Below are 10349 nucleotides of genomic sequence, written 5' to 3' on the forward strand. Positions count from 1 at the left end.
AATTGTTCATAATGTAATTTGCAATGCTCTATGTTAATCTACAATATCATCTTTAAACTTCCAGTCTAGGTATAACTAAAATGAGATCACAGATGTCAGATGCATATTTTGACATAGTCGCCAACCCTTACAGAATGGCTGAAGCCTTGAATTATTCTCAATTGTACAGCTATAGTAACTGATCATCAAAGACAATATAACCAACCCATTCCATACGACACATTTTACTGAATCTTTTCCTAACGTTTATAAAATTTACAGTGTCACTTAGTGACTGCTCCCACCCATTTAAGCTTTACACTTTAATAAATACAAAAGGAAAGCAAAATAGTAAAACTTTCAAGAATTCCAGAATACGTTAGTGTCACTACTATACAATGAGGGATCTTGTATTTCCTGGTTGGCCACATGACAATCAACAAGGCGCGCTTGAATAATTTTACAGAGGGCCAGTCCAGAAGGAAGAATCCACCATTCACTTTCATCCCTGAAATGACCCAGCATAACACATAAGCAAAAGTGTCAAATAGGGACAGAAAACAAATCTGTGTATCTGCTAAAATTATTGTTAATGAAAAAAATATAACAGCTACTTACATGCTAAAACTCCAGGATTGAAAGGTAGAAAGCTTGTTATGAGAATGAATTGTATAATGTATAAATCCACAAAAGAAAGCAACTACCTGTTTCAAAGAGACCCCAATTTATTGTCAAAGATCTAAACAAATACTTGAGAGCCTATTTGACACCACTTTGAATGAAATTGAAATACAACGAAAACTATGTAGTACACTCTTAGAATGCAGGTAAACTAAACAATTCCATAGTGGTTACACTTCGAACTATTGTTTCACGTTAAAAACTAGTTAGAAACAGGTACAGTTTAGCACAACTTACAACGTTGACTAATGACATTAGATTCCACAAAGCATAGAGTCGAGCAAGCCCAGCTGATCGCTTAGGTCCCTGACTAAACAAAGCACTGATTCCAGATGGAAATGGAAATAGGACACCAAGAGGGAGGACAAATAAAACTAAGAAGAAGCTCAACAGCGAAAGTGAGTACATCTGAAGTAAGGTGAGCAATACTAAGATAAAATCTCCCAGCAGAAGTATAGAGATAACCAGACCAACTAGATCCTGCAATAAAACGAGAGTTAGAAATCGTCTCAGGGATAACATGCAGTTGACAAGGGAAATATTTTAATACCTGATGACCCAAAGGCTTTGTATTATAAATAATAAAAGCAAACGGATAGTATACAGTTTTCTTCTCTTTAAGTGTTCTTAGGCTTTTAGCATGCAATATGCCACCAGACATCCTTCTAGGCATCATCAGGTGTTCATTGCTTGTCATGCGATGCACTGGGTTTCTGGGACTTGAAAGTAAACTGCACATAACAAAGCATTCCTTAGAAAGTAATTTTAAGTTTCATAAAATTATCAACAAGATAAATAATAAGTTATAGTATTACCATGTTTGCTTCTCAGTTATTCTTGAATCATCATAACCTTCGCATGATGAGGACATGCTTTCATTCTCAATAGCATATACGACGATTCCAAATTGGCAATATCCCGATGCTGTAGGCTGAAACCATGCAAGATCAACACGTACCCCATATGCAACCAACTTAGGGTTAGCATATATATCAAGCCAGCTGATAACAGGGCCAAAAGTTATTTTTAGATGTCCACGGCGAACCAGGCGTAATTGGGCATTGAGACCAGCCACTAATCGATACCATATAGTTGGTGGAACAGCCTAGGGAGCAGAAAAACATAATCAGCCAACAAAATAAACGCTCAGGATTTCACAAAAAAGGCTAAGTTCTAAGTTGAGCAAACCTGACTCATGATGCTAGTAAGAATATTATCACTAAGAAGAGAGAAAGGACTCGTGTAACTTCCATCTCCTCCAAAAATGATAGACATGGGAAATCTCTGACAAAGACGAGGAGGCAGATCAGGTCTTTTCTCATCCCCACCAAGAAAGAAGTCCAGATATGCCAGCATCAAATCAGATGTTGCAGCTACCTGTAACATGACAGAGTAATTAACCATTGACAGATTCTAATTTTTAATAAATAAAAATCCCTGCATTTGACAGAGAGAGAATAAGGTAAAAACAACTGAAGAATCAAACATGTTAAAATTAACAAACAAAAACGTCCATGAAAAAAAACAAGTTTTAGATATCCTGGAAAACATGCATCAACATAGTTAATTAGAACCATAAGTTGAACAGTATAATTAGTAGGAGGGAAATGATAGTGAGGAGTGTTTCGGTTTTGGACTGGAATTTGGTAGAGAAAATTCTGGTCTCTCAAAGACTTGAACACCTAGAAGGCTCCAAGAGTTTTGTAATACAGCATATCCATATTCCCCTCATCCCTGATCTTCTATCTCATTGATACAGATCCAGGGACAAATGGTTTCTGTTTATAAACACTGATCCAGTTCTATCACCAGGTCAACTAACGTATTATAAAGGAAACATGTTTAGCTTACAGATATTTTAAATTATATGAACACATTGCAGATTAAGTTCAGCAGGGCATGAATGAGCTGCAACATAACTTAGTATGCAAGGACCGCAGAGTCCCACTTAAGGTAAGGAAAAAAATTCATAAAATTAAATACGAAGTACCTTCAGCCCTTCATAGAGTGCTCGAGAACGGCAAGAGCGCAAGCATGCGTGATCATATTCTGATCGAACAAATTCTCGAAGTTTCTGTAATTTATTTCGGCGACACCTCTGAAGCCATGACCAAGCAAGGGGGTATGCAATGATGCAAAGGATACTATAAATAGACCCTTCCCACCAGTGATAAGTGGCTAAACTATTGATGTCATCCACAAATCTATTGAAGGCATCTTCATATCTGCAATAGGTGATATACTTAATATTTAAAAAGTTCAACTTTAAGGCATATCATGAACTAAAGCCTCTTGCAGGGGGTGTTCAAAACTAAAATACTAAATACATTTATATTTTAATGAAACAGAAGCATACACAATATCTTTTACTTGCTCTGGAGGACAATGAGGTAGATGCCACGGTTCACTGAATGTATTTGGACCCTGGAAATACAACCGGTGCACATGACTCTGAGATTCCTCATTTCGGTTTGTTTCCATTATCTGAAAGAATACAGAAACACAAGGTTAAACTTGATTGTAACATTGAACCGAGTTCCAAAGGTGGAGAGTGTCCATGAGATTCACAAGGAAGAAGTTTGTTATGAACCTCATTCAGTGATTCCAGAAAAGGAAAAGAGTGATTCAATCGAGTGTCATTTCGAGCAGGTGTAACGGCTGGTAAATCATCCCCAGCCACATATTTCATTCGTGCAAAACTGAGAACTATAGCAAGCAGGATAAGAAGGCCTAACAGTAGAAGACCAAAAAGCCACGGCCCACCAAAAGTGTATACCAACTCTTCAAAAGCTGTATAACAGTTTGGCATGTGATATCTATCAGATAAGCACTTATATGGACAGGGAGTCTCTGCCACACCACCTTTTGAAAAGGAAATGGGAAATCAAATCAATTGAAGTTTATGCAATAAATTCTATCATCATAAAATGAGATTATTAGAAAACCTTCTAAGTAAAAGCACACACTTAAATAACTTGGCCTTTATTCTTCCATTCAGGTGTGATGAAAACAAACTTATTATTAAAAATACCTCGAACAGGAATATAAATGGCACGATACGGAAGCTCATGAGGTGGACAATCATGACAAAGAGCCTTGTCAGATCCAGTGACATTTTTATATGTACCAACAGGGCATTCCTGCAACACAGTTAAATGCAGGCAACCAAGACAAAGCAACTGAGAAGTTGATCTTTAAAATTTCATTTCAACTATGAAACAGGAATTCACCGATTTATTTATAAAATTATGTAACAGAAAACAATCTCAAAGAACTCAAGTTCATGATCGAGCCACCTAATCCTTTAAATCTCATTCCAACTACATAAATAATTACTGAAAATTGCAAAGGATGGTTGTTCATGTACCTCACAAAAGATACCATAAAGCCCTCTGGGACAAGCAGTTCCACTGACAGATCCATTTTTTCCAGGAAGGCCCTGACCTCCACCAAATCCTCCTCTGTAATGAGAAAAAAAAAAAACTCAACCAAGCAGGTCCAGAGACATGAAACTTTAAGCACACATGAATGCACATGCCCATGACTTACACTAGGTAAAAACAATCCAAAACCCAAAAAAGAGTTGGAAGGTATGGTCCAGGTCGGCTGGACAATATATGTAAGTTATGAAAAAGTCAAAGCATAAAGTCTATGTTACAACACATAATCCTTGCAATTCAATTTAAGGAGCAACAACAGACGACCGTGAAATGTTTTGATTTCAAATTTACAGCCACATCCCCTACCAAAAAGAAAACCCCCAGTTTCTCCTTCGGGTAACATATTCAAGTATGCATCAATTTATCTACAGAGTAACACTAGAAAATCACTCTGGTTAGAGACCTCTTGGATTTATCGAACAACAGAAGCCAAAAAAACTACACCCAGCAATGATATTTGCAACACCAATTCAATAATCATAAACCAGCTTCTAACTCTAAGAATCAAATAATCCATGAACTAGGACAAACAAACAAATCTTCAGTCACAACCGCTTAAAACAAAAGCAGTATATTATAAGTATACTTTGCTATAATACCAACCCAGTAATAATGCTTCCCTTTCCACTTGCTAAAGGAATGTATTCATCTCCAGCTGGAATATTAGACCAATGAAAGTGAACTCTTCCACCACCTCCACCCCCACCACCGCTAGGACCACCTTGTCCACCACCAGCTGAGATTATAGAATAGTCACCAAGTACCAAAGTCTGAACAAATAAAAGAACAGTTCCACCAGAACCACCACCAGGACCAATGCTTGAAGTAGCCCCCCCATCCTTCCCTCTTGCGTCATCTCCAAAGCTCTCTCCATCAGCTCTAAGAGCTCCATTCAAAGTCAAACTTGACAATAAGTGCTCCAGAGAACCCATCACTGTCAAAGAAAATAAATAATTAGACAAAATCACCCTTTCTTTCACCTAAAAACGCTGAGTAACAATATTTGTTCTGTCATAACTAAATTTTAATTCAATCTTACCAATGATGCCACCACCCGCAGTTGCCCCAGCTAAGCTACTATTTCCACTGCCACTGCCAAGCTCACATGGCAAATCAACATCCCCATATGTGGAGCCACCTTCAATGAAATTTCCATTGTAATATCCATCCCCACCGTATCCTCCATGTCCACCTCCACCACCAATTCCATTTTCAATATACCTTCCCCTACCTAATCCACCAGTACAGCCTGTAAATGGTTGAAATAACAATAAAAATTTAATAAGACATCATAACATAATGCAAACTATCAAGTGATGTATGGAACTCGGTATGGAGCAAAGCATTTAGAGGAAATGACAATACCTAGCCCAGACACACTGATTTTTCCTGAATAAGAAACATCTACATTTCTAACCCAGTGAAAGTGCACAACGGAACCTGTTATGATGCCTTCAACAAAAACATCTTCAACACGACATATCTGCAGTAGAAACCCATTACAACTATTATCCATTTTACAAAGTGATCTGACCAATATAAGGATTTCAGTTTTTATGGGGACTAAAGAAAAACCTGAAGTGTGAAAGCAAGTGAGGAATTAACATTGCAATCTTCAGGTGGATGTAGCAATTCCAGAGGACAATTTTCAACTTCACAGTAGAGTTGTGGAGTCCTGGCATTTTACAGTGACAAAATAAAATATTCAATACAGAAATTTGTGCCAAAACTTTCTTATCGTGCACTGCATAAACTTACATGTTATCACCAGAAGCCTCTAAAGGTCCTCTTAAAACAGATCCAGGTCCAACCTTTTCGTTTCAAAGATGATGGTTAATGAATTAGCACAGATATAATAATACAGCTCCACGGTTCAAGGGTCAGTAAATCAATTTTAAAAATTTCACAATCCCAAGTCACAAATATACAGGGAACAATACAGGTTTCCAGCTCCAGACAAGTTCAAATATACTATGAGCACGAAAGACCTTAACTTACATTTATACTATAAAACAATGACAAAACCAGATGTTGCGCTTCAATCAAGTTTCCAGCCCCAGACAAGTTCAAATATCCTTGCCCATGAACTCCCAAATTTGCACTAGAATGAATAACAGATGACTCCTGATAAACGCCACATGATTTGGCATCTCAGAATAAGCAATTCAAATTAAAGTTGAGCTGGAAACGAGAAAATATATACAATGGGATGACAACCTTCAGAACTACCAAGTTGCTAGCTTCAAGTAAGGATGTTGCAACAATTGGATCACCATTGGCATCTATATACATCTTGGAATTCAACATCAGATGAATCTTGACAGACATACGAAGAGCTCCATATATCTAATTTAAAAAACAAAAAAAAAAAAGGTAAAAAGATCATGAATGTGAAGACATCATCAGTCTCTTAAAATAAACTATCCCATACATATAAATACTAAACTAATAACTTTCAGATTTAGTTTGTAAGATATGATTTTTGAAAGGAAAAAAAAATGGAAACAAGAGAAATGAATAGCAAACTCGATATGGGAAGTTCTTAGTTTGCACCCAGCAAGTCAATAGTGGAAGCAAGTAGCTTGTGAAAGTGCCTGAACCCAAATGAAAAAATACAACTGTTCCAAGAGAAAGAGGCCTTATACTTCTACTTACCTTGACTACAGAGTCACTCATCAGAAGCTCTTCTGCCATTAACTCAAACTCTGATGAACCATAATGAGCAAGCCCAAAGCTTAAAACAGCACCATAAGTCAAACGAATGAGTCCACCAACCTGCAAGTTAATAAAAATGGTATTTTGGATATCCTTCAAATTCTCAAATGTGATTATGCAAAAGATGGAACTAAAAAACCCAATAACAGCTCTTAAAATAAAGCAATCTAACTTCCTTATAAAGTTCTAATATTAACTAAATATATGAAATTTGCTTTGTCTGTTGCCTATCAGTTCCCGGTAATTATTTCAAATATATTTTATCACCCAACAGAGAAGTCATAAAAACATTGGCCAAGAATAAAAGGCAATAGGTAGTCATCCAAAATAAAGTAACTTAAACTGTATTTAATATTAGTAAGTTATTCCATTTGGCAATGAGATCAGTATTTGAATCACCTGAACACGACTCCAATATAAAGGAAATAATGCTTTTGCCTGATTCTGGACATAAACATTTGTCCAAAGAGGTACTTTAGGAAACTCTAACAGAAGAGTATCAGTTTGAGTAGAAAAGTTATAATTGCAAATGGTGAGACTCCGAGGAACAGCATCATAATATGTCCCAGCAGCACCTGCATTGTCGGAACATCCAAGACTAATACCTCCTGCAAAAGAAAACAGAACAAGCTTCATATGTATGCACTTATTTATCTTAAATCAAAACAATATTGAGAGTTTTCTCTAAATTGAACTAGGACAAGAGTATTGCTTTCTAAAACATTAATCATCATAGCACACCATGAATGAAGAATTTTGTATTGTCATGTCTGCTGAAGACATTAATTGAAATTCGTCCTCCTCCACCCCCAGCAAACCCACCACCTCCAGTGGCACTGATTGTGCCAGTTCCAGTCCTGCACTAGGTAGAAGACATGAATAGTTACAAACTATTTTATTTAGGTCAAGAAACCTGAAATTACACAAAAATAGAGAATAATTGAAGCTCATGAAAGTGGTGAAACGTTTGATTAGTTTTTGCATATCGAAAACTACTCAATTGCATGCAATCACTCTGAAAACATTCTTTAACATTCCACACCACATGGATAAATACAAAGCAGTAAAACAAAAAGATTCCACCAATCTTATTTTTACATATTTCAGCAAAACTACGTAACAGCTACAATAGCATACTATGAGATCAGTTGATAATGACAGTGACACCAATTGGTAACAACATGGCTTTTCCCATTAGGTGAGACGTGTGTGCCACACATATCAATTAACAACATTACATTATATCATAAATCACGTATGTAGAGTATAGACAAATCATTGTCCCCTAGATACTTTTTAATACTTATACTCCTCTGCTTCTCGCGATTATACTACCTGCATCTAACCTATTCCCATAATTGGGGGATTCTACAAATCTTCACAGTGTGCAAACCAACAGCTGAAATTTTACCATTTTTTCTACCATTCATACAACCTCAACTATAATTGCACCACTCTGCAAACATTCTTTAGCATTCCGCACAAAAAACAAGAAATAAAAAACATTAAAAAATAAAGAGACTACACCAATCTCATTTACATGTATTTCAGCAAAAACAAATAAGGGTTACAACAGCATACTACGAGAATGAGATCACAATGACCTGACTACCAACAATGACAACCAAACCATTTGCTGAGATCAGCTACACTAATCAAACAACACCATAATATTCTATCACAGATGATGTCTATAACAAAATCATTAACCTCTAAATCCTTCATAATAGTTTTTCCTAACTTCCTACGCCTCTAGTGATTATGATACCAAGTATTTGATCCCAAAATTGAGAGATTTTACGAATCTTCTTCACACATGCTCAAACCTTAAGCTGAAATTCTCACCATTCTTCTAAATTTCATGCAATCTCAACCTTCTCTCTTATACAATCACTCCTAGTAACTTACGGCTATATTGACTACCAAGCACAATACTGCGACAACATCAACAACAAAACCACATCCCACTACATAAGGTAGGCTATATAAATCACAATGTCATTCGGCTCCTTAAAGACCAACGTTTCAGAGATGTTATCATAAAACCCAATTAAAAATGCAAAATCAAGATTGAAAGGCAGACACGAGACATTACATTCTATGAGCTTTAATAAAAATGCTGCCACCAGAACCTCCTCCACCTTTGATCCCACCGTCTCCTCCATTTGCCAAGAGATCCCCAGACACATCAACGGAATCAACAGCAATAAGCTTAATTCTCCCCCCTCCTTCCCCTCCATACTTCTCCTCCTTACTAGTCGTCCCACCCTTACTCCCATAACTCCACGGCTTATCCAGCGACGACCACGAGTACGCATCCCCACCCCAAACATCATCGGGAAGCTTCGTATTATCCGAAACACAGGTGGCGCCTCTCCCTCCGTGCCCTCCTCCCGCCCCCTGCGTCCCCGACGGCGTCCCGCTCGTCTGCGCCGGCGGCGCCCCGGCCAGTCCAGTCACGTTTATCAACGAACCGCTGAACAAACTCGCGTTCCGCGAAACCACCATCACCGTCCCTGCAACCATAACAGCACCACTCTGCAAACTAAATTCGCCACTCACGTTAATCAAAATCGCGCACCCCAACACGGGGCAACTCAAATTCACGCCGGGAAGTATGTTCAAACTCCCGTTCCCTTCTATGTACACGTCGCCGTCGAAAAGCAGACTCGAATTGAGATCGCATGTGGTGGCGAGCGAGCCCGTCCCATTGAGACCCTCCTGGCACGTGAGCGAGGGCGGATGAGGCAGTGGCGGCGGCGGCGGCGGCGCCGGAGGCGTGTAGTCGCCAAATAGCGCGTCGAAATCGGAATCGAGGATCGAGAATCCATGGTGCGAATTCTGAGAAGCGAAAGATAAAGTGAAGTATAAGAGTATTGAAAAGGTGGTTAGATGTGAAAGAGGTTTGTGAAGAGTGTAAGCCATTAAAAAGGAGGCAAACTCATCACTGAGAGGTATAAAGTGTTGAAATCGATTCCAAAGGGAATAACTGAATAGGGTTTTTGGATTTTGATGAAATGGTGAATTGGATTGAAGAAGGGCTGAAGAAGGGCTGAAGAAGAAAACTGTAAAAATATATATTATAATATTATTATAATGAAGAACAAAAAAGAAGGTATAAAGGAAATGTAGCAGAAGAAGTTAAGTTAGTGTAGGAAAAGAGAAGTGAGTAATGCGGAAAGGGACGATGGCAAGCGTCTGAACTCAACAGGTGGCTGCTAACTGCATACGCTGGGGGCAACAACACGCACGTATGGCACGTGCGCTTCTTCTTCTCTTCTTTTCGTTTCTCTTCTTTTCACTTCACTCTTCTCTTCTTACTCACGTTACCAGTTGCTCATTACTGAATTGGGCTCACCAGCCCAGCCCAGCCCAGCCCAGCCCATAACACTTCTTCATTTCTTCCACAAAAAAGTTTGTTACACATCAAATTCTTATCTTATGAGAAAACCACTTAGAAGAAAAATAAATCTTATCATAACTGGTAATAACATGTGATAGTTAGAGGGAGTTACACCAAATATTAGGCGTTAA

At 38.1% G+C, this 10349-nt stretch overlaps 1 protein-coding gene across 2 annotated transcripts; it reads right to left on the reverse strand.

Annotated features, from left to right (window-relative positions):
• Window positions 1-95: 95 nt before the first annotated feature.
• Window positions 96-10069, reverse strand: LOC124820244 (uncharacterized). Of its 2 annotated transcripts, none has more exons than XM_047291907.2 (22): window positions 8911-10069; window positions 7557-7672; window positions 7215-7423; window positions 6756-6875; window positions 6318-6446; window positions 6099-6224; window positions 5859-5911; window positions 5676-5775; window positions 5466-5583; window positions 5140-5349; window positions 4704-5034; window positions 4028-4121; window positions 3692-3800; window positions 3251-3450; window positions 3017-3144; window positions 2651-2885; window positions 1849-2037; window positions 1476-1765; window positions 1211-1391; window positions 898-1140; window positions 598-683; window positions 96-487 (listed from the first exon to the last, which is right to left on the reverse strand). In XM_047291907.2, exons 1-22 carry the CDS (start codon window positions 9738-9740, stop codon window positions 340-342), a joined length of 4245 nt encoding a protein of 1414 aa, XP_047147863.1. In that variant the 5' UTR covers window positions 9741-10069; the 3' UTR covers window positions 96-339. The 2 variants fall into 2 exon arrangements, with proteins under 2 accessions (XP_047147863.1, XP_047147862.1); XM_047291906.2 differs by having other exon boundaries at window positions 3251-3522; window positions 8911-10068.
• Window positions 10070-10349: the final 280 nt, after the last annotated feature.

Source organism: Vigna umbellata, chromosome 1 (genome assembly GCF_029865625.1).
Source record: "Vigna umbellata cultivar VRB3 chromosome 1, Vumbellata_1.0, whole genome shotgun sequence".
NCBI classification, from domain to species: Eukaryota; Viridiplantae; Streptophyta; class Magnoliopsida; order Fabales; family Fabaceae; genus Vigna; species Vigna umbellata.

Bases quoted from the DNA above. Each gene is read 5' to 3' on its own strand.
- LOC124820244 (XM_047291906.2), bottom strand. From the start codon at position 9,740: ATGGCTTACACTCTTCACAAACCTCTTTCACATCTAACCACCTTTTCA. The intron at 7,424-7,556 runs GTGTGCTATGAT...TTTCTTTTGCAG, and splicing joins TACAAAATTCTTCATTCATG to GAGGTATTAGTCTTGGATGT. The intron at 488-597 runs GTAAGTAGCTGT...GGGTCATTTCAG, and splicing joins CAATCCTGGAGTTTTAGCAT to GGATGAAAGTGAATGGTGGA.